This window comes from Trichosurus vulpecula, chromosome 8 (genome assembly GCF_011100635.1).
Source record: "Trichosurus vulpecula isolate mTriVul1 chromosome 8, mTriVul1.pri, whole genome shotgun sequence".
Lineage (NCBI taxonomy): Eukaryota > Metazoa > Chordata > Mammalia > Diprotodontia > Phalangeridae > Trichosurus > Trichosurus vulpecula.
Genome location: NC_050580.1, coordinates 151,753,407 through 151,765,109, shown reverse-complemented (window position 1 = coordinate 151,765,109; position 11,703 = coordinate 151,753,407). Strand labels below are relative to the sequence as shown.

Below are 11,703 nucleotides of genomic sequence, written 5' to 3'. Positions count from 1 at the left end.
CTCTGCTCCCAATGAGGTAAGTGTTTAACGAACAAGCAACACAACAATGTGGTACAGGGCCAAGAATGACAGATTCTGAGTCAGAAGACCTGGGTTCAAATCCTGGTTCTACTTTTAACTTCTCTCTGGACCTGATTTTTCTCATCTGTAAAATAAGGTTAAGTGAGATGACCCTGAATGTTTCAATGCTTAATCTATAAATCTCTGGACTTAGGCTGTTCTCCCCACAAATATATTTCTTACCTATGTTTCTGTGCCTACTTCAGGTCCCATCTCCACCTTGAAAACTCACAGACCACCCCAGAAGCCATTAACCTGCCCTCCCCTAAGAACTCCCAGGAGCACTTAATCATCTACAACGGTTTTTCCAGCTGGAATCATGGTGGTTGTAGAAAAAAATAAGCTACCAGATGGTAGTTTCAGAATCCCTTCTGAAAAAGCAAAAGGCCTTTGCCATACCGAAGGCCAAATGTCTAAAGAAGGCAGCTGTAAAAAGGCTTTCTTAAGCTCCGGAGAAAGGTTATCTATGTGTGTTATCTATGAGATAGATATAGAGTAGACATAGAATAGATAGTGTGTGTTATCTATAACAAAAGGGTGTGTTATCTATGAAAAAGCCTACCCTATGGAATATAAGCCCATGTACAGAAGTGAAATTTGACAGGCTAGAAAATCATGAACATATAGCAACTAGTATGCACCTGCTGAACTCAAATTACCTTTTGTGAACTGGATTAGAGGCACCAATGGTGTCTGCCCAAAGGTCTATAAAGGTACCATAGCTTCTTTGTCTTCACTGAATGGTCAACAACACTTGTTAACCTCAACAAGCCTTCAATTAACATATGGAGAATTGTGGACCCATAGATCGCATGGGGTTCCCCAAACCTAAAGTCTGTGAATGACTTGGTTTACAAATACGGTCATGGCAAGAACAAGAAACAGAGAATTTTACTGACTGATAATACCCTTATTGAAAAATCTTTTGGTAAACATGGAATTATCCACATGGAAGACCTGATCCAGGATAGCTATGCTACTGACAAGCACTTAAAAGTTGCCAATAACTTCCTGTGGTCCTCATGGGATTGAATGGGGACAGAAGAAAGGAAGGAAGGAAGGAGAGATAGAAAGAAGGAAAGAGGGAGGGAGGGAGCAAGGTAGGAAGGAAGGAAAGAAGGAAGGAAGGAAGGAAGGAAGGAAGGAAGGAAGGAAGGAAGGAAGGAAGGAAAGACATTTTGTGCAAGGTGGAGATACTAGTAAAAGGGAAAATCAGATCAACCAGCTTATTAGAAGAATGAATCAAAGCTCCCTACCATGATTATTTTTCTAATGGTCTATTAATAAAAATGCCTGTGATTAAAAATTAATAATCATCTATTCCACATAATTCAAAACTGATTCCAAATCACTTTAGATTGTTTTCGAGTTCATCCCATGTCTTGTCATGCTTTCCCAATGGCAAAGTAAGGTCCCTTCTAGCTCTGAGGCAATGATCCTATACACCTGAGATGACTCTCTATCTCTTTACAGTGCCTAGTCCACCAGTGGCAATACAGTGCATGCTTATAGAATCAAAGAACTTAGCTCTCAAAGGAATCTCCGAGATCATAGGACCAAGGATTTAAAAATCAAAAGAAACTTGAGAGGTCACCGAGTTCGACTCCCATTTTAAGAGTTAAGTGACCTGCAAGGTCCCATACATGGGCAGTGACAGAGCTTCCCCTAGTTCCTTGACTCCAAACTCAATGCCACTGGCCTTTTTGTTGCCTGACAGCCTTCCCAAGGAATTGACACCCAGAGGTGCTGGTGTAGGAATGAACCAGCCCATGTTTGGCAAGCATCAGCAAGTAGGATTTCAGATGGAAAGTATACAATTCAAAGAGCAGCAATGGTACTTAGAGAATCGGTGAATATCAAGATGAATGAATTAGCACTGGCATCTCGGAGATATTTCCTATTCTCTTCCTTTCCCTTCTACTATTCCTTGATTTTAAGGGACCATGTATGCATGAGAGAATACAATTTTTGTTCTGGGTAGGTAAATCACAGAATCACTGAAAGCTAAGATATCGCTAGTAGGAGATTCAGATTGTCTAGGCACCCAATTTGAGAGCTGGAAGGAACCTCAGTGGGTATCTAATCCCACACCATATCTGAAAGGCATACCCGTTCCCTATAGGAAGGTCATATTTCTGGTTCTGGCTCATCTTCAATGAGGCAGAATCCATTCCCTCCTGAGGCAGTTCATTCCCCCATAATCTAATCCCCACATTTTATAGATGAAGAAACGGAGGGATGGGAAAGGAAAGGACTTATTCAAAGACATACGGCTAGTTGAGGAGCAGGGTTGGGACCAGAACCAAGGATTCCTGCCTCCTAAGCCAAGTACTCTTTGACCCAGTGTTTCCCACAGGTAATCCAACTTCAGCGGGCCAAGGGATTTCAGTGCCAGGCTCTGAATATGGGCCCGGAGCGTATGCCGGTCAGCTGAGTACCACTCTGGCTCAGTTTGGAGAGGTTCATCCCTCAGCCATAACAACTCTCAAAGCTAGGCTACCAAGTCACCAAAAGATTGCAATCCTTGTTAGTGGCAGGATCATCCGTGCTGATGAAACCACAGAAGGTTTAAGTACTGAAATATTACAAAATAATGCTGATTTAAGGGATGATATCTGAAAAGTAAAGGAAACCTCCATTGTGAGGCTTCTCAGATAAGGCATACGGTATCTTCCACACCTAACTACCACTCCCATGACATGAGAAGAACTAGGTGGCAGGAGATGGTAGAGTCCTGGGTGGCAGGAGAATTTGAGAATGCTAGAGATGAGAATGCTAATAAGGATCATTTCTACAACAAAAATGTTTTTAGTACCTACTATGTGCAACACCTTGCACTAAGTTCTAAAGCAGATATACTAGGATAAATAAAACATAGTCCCTACCCTTTGCGGGAGTTCATGGGAAACAAAAGATAGGACATTTGAATGGAAATCACGAGAGGAGGATGTGGGCTGAAGTGGGAAAAAGATGACTCAAAAAAAAGGACGTGGACAATCCACAGATGAGCTGGTCCAGGCTGTTTTGCATTACAATGGGGTAAACCAGAAAAAAACCTGCCAGCTCAGTGGGTAAAGCACACAATCTGTTCAGAATGTCTCTTTCTTTTCCTTAAGGAGTTTTTTTTCCCTTTGTTTTTTAAGAGCAATCCCAAATCTTCTTAAAAAAAACCCCACTATTATTACCTCCCTTCCTTTACTCCATCTCCAACCATACACTGTGGTTTAAAGGGGGGGGGGGAAATCCAAGTGTTTCCTGATTTTAATTAATGAGAACAATAATAATAAATACCTTCCCTGAATATTGAAAAGGAAAGCTATTTCTAGAAGAAAAGTCTGACTTTCCAAATCTGGCCCCAACAGACTCATCTATTCCCTTTCTGCTTCCTCTCCACCCCCACCAAACTCCACCATGCAGCCCAAAACCCATTTCAACTGGAACCCAAATTAGGGATGTTTTTGCTAACTTCCTTGTTTGTGCCCAAGCAGAGTTCTGGGAAACGGGACTGTAAGTTAACCGCTAGATGCAATTTGGCTTTGAGGCCCCTAGGTTTGCCATAGTGGCTGTTTTCCATCTACACCATCCCAGAGCTGGCACACAGCTACTTCCTGACTTGTTTCGTGTGTGTGTGTGTGTGTGTGTGTGTGTGTGTGTGTTTTTTCCTCAAGTCATTATAACAATGTTTATCTGTGGGCTAGATGGGCCTGGTCTCAGGGGAACACCCATCAGGTGCCAGTTCTGAGTGGGTACAGAAAGACAGCAAAAAGAAACGACGAGGGAGAGAGAAGTAGGGGCAGGGATTGACCCCATCAACAAATCTTTCATTCTCATTGTTTTCTACAGCTGGAAGAGACCTTTGAGTTAATCTAATCCAACCCTTAGTTCTACATTTATTTGGTTTCCTCATGGGGAACCTGCAGAGAAATCTGCGTGAGGCATGCTGGTAGGACAAAGTAGGACTTTTTACCAACCTCACAGATAGTATGGGATTGGATTTGGTGTTTGGGCATTTTTCTGGATGCCAAAATAATCCCTGATTTCTTCCATTCATTTTATGGTGAATTTTAGAACGGGCAGAGAACTTTGGAGATCATCTGAACACTTGATTTGGAGCAAGAAGGGGTATTAGAGACCACCTAGTCCAACCCTGTCATTTTACAGGTAAGAGGTCACCAGACTTGTCTAAGGTCTCACACCTAGTTATTAGCAGAGCTGAGACAAGAAAGAACCTCTGAACCTGTTTCTCAGCCCAGTTTTCTTTTCATTAGACCTTGTTTTCTTTTCTCTCTTGGCTCTGGCTCCTGTATCAATGGGATGCCAAAGCCCACTTTTCAACACAAGGAAGAATAATAGAAGTAGTGACCCAAACTCCATACCTTCTAGCCCCATGTCCAGTCTGGTTTAGAAATCTTCCTTACAGTTTTCTCCTGAAAAGTGAGGACATTGAAGGTAAAGAAAGAGTCCCACTGGTGGATGGGCTGGCGAGCTGAGGCTAACTGGGCCGTGTGCCCTGGCTCTTGCCCAGTCCTGGATGGTGGCATAGATCTGGTGGCCAGAGGACCAGGGTTGCCCTTGTGTTCCATTGTGTGTATGAAGAGAGCCCTGGGATATGCTCTGACTTCCTCCCCGGATGCCACCAGGGACCTTGGCCTCACAACGTCTTTGCAGAGTGGAGGCTCACAGGGCCTAGCATCCACCCCCTCACCCCCCAAGCTGTTGGTTCTTGGAGTTCAACCTCGGCTCTGCCTGGCCCTTGAGCAGCCTGGAAGTGGAGTCATGATGCCCATTCCCGGAGAATGCCTCAACCATGCAAGCTCTCTAAAACAGCAAGCAAGGACATTCCACTGGAAAAAGGATACTCCCTAGCTGATTCTGTGACAAACGTGCTCGGGGTTTCCCCTCACCCTCTCTCATCCCATCCTCCCTTCCTCCCTCCCTCCCAGATTTACTAGTTTTCTATTCTTGACACCACACTCAGAGATCCCACTAGGACTGGCAGAAAGGGAGGTCTGCTTCCATGTCGTAGGACACAAACCAAAAACACGTGGTGAGGAGAGGAGTGAGCAGAACAGGAAGCTGACATATTGTGTTGTTTTTTTCACACTCAAATCCCCATTTCAAATCAAGGGCTTTGAAAACTCAGCACTTGGGAAGAACTCAGCCAAAATCAATATTTTTATGCGTGTACGTGTATATATGTCCATACACACACATGTATATACACATATACATTTACGTGGGTATGTATACAAATATGTGTACACACATTGTGTGTGTGTGTGTGTGTGTGTGTGTGTGTGTATACACAATACAGGTTTTGTATTTACAAAAGAAGTCAGATATAAACTTAGTGTTTCCATGGGAACACATGATAAATCTGACCTTAAGGATTTGTATTTTGATTATGGTCCTTCCTAAATACATTATGTTCAACACTAATAGTAACTAACATTTATTATAGATTGATATATATTATATCCATATATACACACACATACATACATACATTCATAGACACACACTCACACACACACTGTACATGTAAAATTCTGTTATTCCGTACCACAACCCTCTAAGGAAGGCGATATTATTGTCAGTCCCATCTGCAGATAAGGAAACTGAGTCTGAGAAATGAAGAGACTGACCCAGGAGGCCAAAGAGCTGGGGAATGTTTGAGAAAGGATTCCAACCTAAGTCATTCTGACTTCAGGGCTCTATCTACAACATCACACTGCCTGCTACCTACTTTCAAAGGGTTACTATGAGGTTTAAATTGCTAACATATGAACTATAAGGAATTTTACAAATATCTGCTGTTATTATGTCTGTTACCCTGCTCTACCTCTTAGAAGAAGCTTAGTCACTTCTCATTATCTGTGGGAAGGAGGGAGAAAGGAAGAAGAGAGGGAGGGAAGGAAAGGAGGAAAAGAAGGGGAGGAAAGAGGGAAAGAGGGGAGGGAGGGGAGGGAGGGAGGGAAAGAGGGGAAGGAAAGAAGAAGGGACAGAGAAAGGGAAGGAGGGAAAGAAGAAGGGAGGGAAAGAAAAGGAGAGAGAGGGAAGAAGGAAAGGAAATGCTAAGCACCTACTATGTGCCAGACACTGCTAAAAGAGCTTTACTAATATTACCTTGTTTGATCCTCACAATTATGGGTGGTATTATTTCCAGGGTCACACAGCTAGTAAGTGTCCAAGGTCAAATTTAAACTTAGGTCTTCCTGACTCTAGACCTAGCACTCCATCCACTGGACCACCCAGTCAACTGTCTCTAACTACATGGATGAACTGCAATAATATTTCATTCTGGCCATCCTTTCTACCATGTAGCACCTTCACTGCATGACCAGGGGCAAAACACTGTGGTACACCAGAAAAGCCGGTGAATGTGGAGTCAGAGGAGCAAGGTCCAATTCCCAGCTCTTCTGTTTGCAGAGCAACCTTGGGGAAGATATTTAACCCTTGGGCCTGGGTTTCCTCACACGTTACAGAGTGGGTGCTGGCCCAGATGATCTCGTAGGGGCTGTCCAGCTCTAAGCCTGTTTGACATTACGTTAAACAATCTCTAGATTCTTATAAAGTTAGATTTGGAAGGGACCTCAGAGATTATCTAGTCCACCCACTGATATTACAGATGAGCAAAAAGGTCTAGAAGTTAAAGGGCTTGCCTAATGTTTCGTAAAAATGCTTAGCTAGATAGGTTGTACGGTCATCATTAAAAAGGACATGATGTGATGCAGAGAAACAATGATTAAGGTCATTCTGATCAGAGATCGGGGCACAGAGAGAGCTACTTCCTACTTTTTTTTTCCTCTCTCCCATGAAACCAGACATCAAACTCAAGAACCAATTTCCACATTGGTGAACCATGGTTACAGTCTCACCTGAGTTATCTTGTCTTCCCCACTAAATTATATTCTCCTTACCGGCTCAGGACTCTTTTTCATTCCCCTCACAAGGGGAGGTCCATGGTAGATACTCAACAAATATTTGTTGACTGAGAAAGTGGAAAATAGGGTGGTTCTGCCCAAAGGGCAAAACAACTACATATGTATGAAGGAGCAGGATCTAAACTGGGTATGGCTGGTTACTGGTGCTCATAAATCTTAGGAAGAAAATGCTATCAATCAATCCATCAGGTATTTACTAAGCAGCTACTCTCCTATGCCAAGCCTTTTGATGCTGATGAGAGAATACAGATGCTCAAAGGGAATACAGAACAAACATGAGACCCTCAAGGAATTAGAAAGGTCTCCATTAGTGCAAATAATGAATCCCCCTGAGGTGGTCACATAATTTGGATCAGTACTGCATATTCCCATTGGGCTAGAACCAATTACGATATTTTGCATAATTATAACTTCAAATAGTGCAAATTCGAATACATGCAACCACTTTGGGAGTTCACTGTTCATGGCTTATCAGGGGCTAGATGTACGGTTAAGCTGGTGAGAAGATATTAACACACACGAAAAGGTAATTAACAACCTGTCTGTATTTTAAAAGTTCATAACACTAGATGTGATGACCAAAAACATATATGTGCCAAACAACTGGGGAAGAAAACTGAACTATGGTACGTGGATATAATGGAATACTATTGGAATTACTAGGAATGATGAATAAGAAATCCAGAGAGCCACTAGAAGACTTGGATGAAATGATTTTGAGTGAAGAAAGAAGAGCCAAAAGAAAAATGACAGTGTAGAATCAGGACAAGTCTAAAAGGTGACAAAATTCTGGTCAAATGCTTCAGACACCCTCAGTAAAACACTTGGTTAAAGCAGACAGCCCTTCTTTCTGATAACAAGAAATAAACAAACAAAAAAATTAAAAAGGGACCAGTACTATTAGTTGTTTTCAGGAGATACAGTTTACACAGGAATCCATCTAGATGTTTGCTGAAAGGTGCCTGTGGTGAGAAAACAAAATGTAATTTTTATTTTTTAAAAGATAACTAACAATATAAGGTACTTTGTGTCCTAGGTCTGGAATAGACAATAACTGTCGGAGGCATTCAGGGAAGACAGCTAGCTAGGTGGCATAGGAGATAAAGAGCTGGACTTGAAGACAAGACCTGAGTTCCAATCCTGATTCAGACACTTACTGAGCCTCAGCAAACCACTCATTTCCTCTATGCCTTCATTTTCTAATTGGTACACTGAGGAGGTTGGACTATCTGGCCTCCAAGGATCCTTCCAGCTAGGTGACAAAATGGAGTGCTGTCTGCCTCAGTTTCCTCATCTGTAAAATGAGCTGGAGAAAGAAATGGCTCTGGAGTGGTTACTCCAGTATCTTTGCCAAAAAAAAAAAAAAAAACAAAAAACCAAACAGACCCAAATGGGGTCACAGAGAGTTGGACACAACTGAAATGATGGAATGACAACGATAAACTAAGAGGGTTGGACCATCAAAGTTGGCCTCAAAAGGCCCCTTCCAGCTTTAAATCTATGATCCTACTGGGGTAAAGGTGTTCAAGGAAAAGCACATAGAGGCAAACTAGATTTAGACATCTAGGAAGGGTAGTGAAGCATCGTAGAAAGTGAACTGGCCTGAAAGGCCAAAAAAAAAAACAAACCTGGGTACAAATGTTTTCTCTGACACTTAGCATATTGGTGTCTATGTGACCTGGGCAAGTGAGTTAACCCTTTCAGTGCTCAGCAACTCTCTAATACCATAAATTGCAGAGAAGGTAGAGACTTGCATTGGTAGAGTTTGTTCATGAACTCATAAGCCCAGTCCCTAGTCCTAATGCAGGGAATCAGAAATTCTGTTTGTCATCAACATATAGCCACTAATTCTGCTCTCCTCACCACAACCTTCCAGTTCACCCCAGGATTCCTTATTAGTCTAAGAAGAAGCAGTAGGTTTAACATCTTGGTGATTTCTGTTCAAGAAGAAGGTCTATGTATGCCATGACGAGGCCACACAAGGGCCACGTGATTGTGACAACTACATGCATATGCTCCACACATCTGGGCAGATGAGCTAAAAAGAGACCTTCGAACAGAATAGTTCTTTTTCTCACTCTTTAAAAAAAAGAATTTAAAAAAACAAATTTAAATGTGTTTGAAGAATGTTTTCTTAATAAAACATTTTTTTCCAACACTGTTCCACCCCTCCTTCTTCCTCCTTCCCTCCATCCTTGCCTCCCCCCTCCCCCCCACGTTTACTCTTGTGCAATATACCAGGGTAAAATGCTGAGTTAGCTCTGGGCATCCTGCAAAGGAGCTGCCTTTGATGAATACCAAAGCCTGCAGACTTCAATCCCGCTGGTGTGCACGACACCTTTAATAAGTTATTTCCGTGGAAAACCTTAGTAACTCAGTTATGAATCAAGCCTATAAACACCTCTCAGTCATCAAAGCACCCAAAAAAAGAAAGAAAATCTATTACTGTAACTCGGGATACTAACATCTCTCAACAGGTTCCCTCAAACAGCCCAGATTCTGGCTGCAGAAACATTTGAGCTTTTCAAAGGCCTGGTGTCAGCTCTGTCCGGTGCTTAGCAAACCCACCAAAAAAAAATTAATTGCTCCAGAGGCTGTATGTAGACTTAAAGAGATGAGGAACATAGCCTGTCCTGTGTCTCCCCTGGTAGGATGCTAAAGAGGCCCAAATAAACCCCAGCCACCTTTACTACCTGTGGCGTACAGCCCTGCGGCTCCCAGTTGACAAGCATGTAACATTTTGGCGACGGAGATGAGCCCAGTTTATTGGAAAAGTACCACTCCTTTTCCAATGTTTGTTTTCCTCTCACTCTTCCCTTTTGTTCAGAGCATACAGGCCTGGCGCCTTGGAGAAGAAAGGAGAACCAAAAGTATACCCTGCCACTGTGGGCCAGAACCCGACTTTCCCTGGGATATGGAATGGAAACTAGCTAAATCAACACAGGAAATATTTAGAACTCAAGGAGTGGGTGTGGTGTGATGGGAAGAGGCAGTGGATTGGGAATTTGGAGGACTTGGATTCTAATCCCAACTCCACTAATTACTACCTATATGCCTCAAAGGAAATTAAGCCTCAGTTTCCTCAATTCTAAAATAAGGTACTGAGGCGTCATAATCTCCAACCTCCCTTCCAGCCCTCGAGCTTCCAGTCCTATGACTCTGACAAATGTACAGCTCTGTCTTATGTTAATACCAATCCAGTGATCAGCTTACAAATGCCACAGAGTTCTGAACACTCTTTAACCAAATCTGGTTTGTCCAAGGCCTTAATAAAAGAATGTCAAAAACAACAAAGATAAGGAAGAGAATAAGGATGACAATGAATAAAACATCTTTATCTGAGTGGAGACAAGTATAAAAAGTTTAAAAAATTATATAACAAATACAGTAAATATATTTTTAATCTAGGGTTTTTTTGAGATTATTTTTTCATTGTAAATTTAGATATGTGTTTCCCTTTCAGAGATATCTCATTCATGGGTATGCCCTATATTTGGACCAACAGAGTTTTCAGTTTGTGCTAGGTGCTAAGGAGGTCACAAAAGAAAGAGCAGATGTAGACCCTGCCCCTGTCCAGGAGGGTAGAGGATAACAGCCAAATTGGGGATACAAGACATCCAAAAGTTACACTAATAATACAACACAGTTGATGATCCAATCCAAAAGAATCCAACTGGAAATTGATCAGGCACCTACTATGTGTAAGGTACCACATATAAAAAGTTAGTTGGTTTTTTTGTTCCTGCCCTCAAAGCGCTGACGTTTTGCTAAAACTGAATGTTAATCTTGATAGCATAAAATACAAAGGCTGGAGTGGTTAAGGCAAAGTACGCAATGGGGTGCCCGCTATTTTAAATGAAAATATCTGGCTACTCTCAGGTCCTGTCTGAAGTCTGGGAGCCTTTCTCACTTGATTCTTAGATACCAAGAAACAAGATTCATTGATAGGGATGTGAAGCTCTGCAAAAGCTGATCACTGATGAGGAGGTGAGGCCCCCCAAAAGCTGATCACTGATGGGGAGGTAAGGCCCCCCAAAAGGTGAAACTTCTCTTGCAATTCTGCAACCTAACAGATAGTCTGCTTCCTACTGAAATTCTCAGTCTGGTGTTCAAGGCCCTCCACAATCTATTCCAAACTTGCCTCTGTAATAATAATATTAATTATAGCTAGCCAGCATTTATATAGTGATAATTTAAAACAAGCATGTATTAAGTACTTACTATGTGCCAGGCACTGTGCTAAGCACTTTACAAAGATCTCATCTGATCTTGACAACAATCGTGGGAAGTGGGTCTAATTACTATCCCCATTTTACAGATGAGGGAATTGAGGCAGAGAAAGGGTCCAGGGTTTCACAGCTAGCTAATAAACAGTGAAAGGCCAAATTTTGAAGTCAGATCTTCCTGACTTCAGGTCCAATAATATCCACTACACCACCAACCTACATCCCAACTCCTACTATCCCCAGCACAAATGCTTTGTTCTGGCTAGGTGGGTATCCTCACTATTCCTCAAACATACTTTCCTGATACTACACCTCTGCTCGTTCTTTCCCTCCAAGAGGAATGCCTCCCCTCTCCCTTCCCATGTTTGTAGACACTGTCCCTCTTTCAAGGCCCTACATGTTCCATGAGGCCACCTTGCCTCCCAGTGATACCTCACTGCTCCGGGTTCTACTGACTGCCTAATACTCCCTTG

The 11,703-nt window shown here is 42.4% G+C and overlaps 1 protein-coding gene across 1 annotated transcript in view; it reads right to left on the bottom strand.

Annotated features, from left to right (window-relative positions):
• Window positions 1-4,433: 4,433 nt before the first annotated feature.
• SMAD6 (SMAD family member 6) overlaps window positions 4,434-11,703 on the bottom strand; it is a 43,656-nt gene continuing 36,386 nt past the window's right edge. The window contains exon 4 of the mRNA XM_036736104.1: window positions 4,434-4,487. Within this exon, the coding sequence (XP_036591999.1) occupies window positions 4,462-4,487 (26 nt within the window). The 3' untranslated portion in view covers window positions 4,434-4,461. The remainder of the gene's footprint in view (window positions 4,488-11,703) is intronic.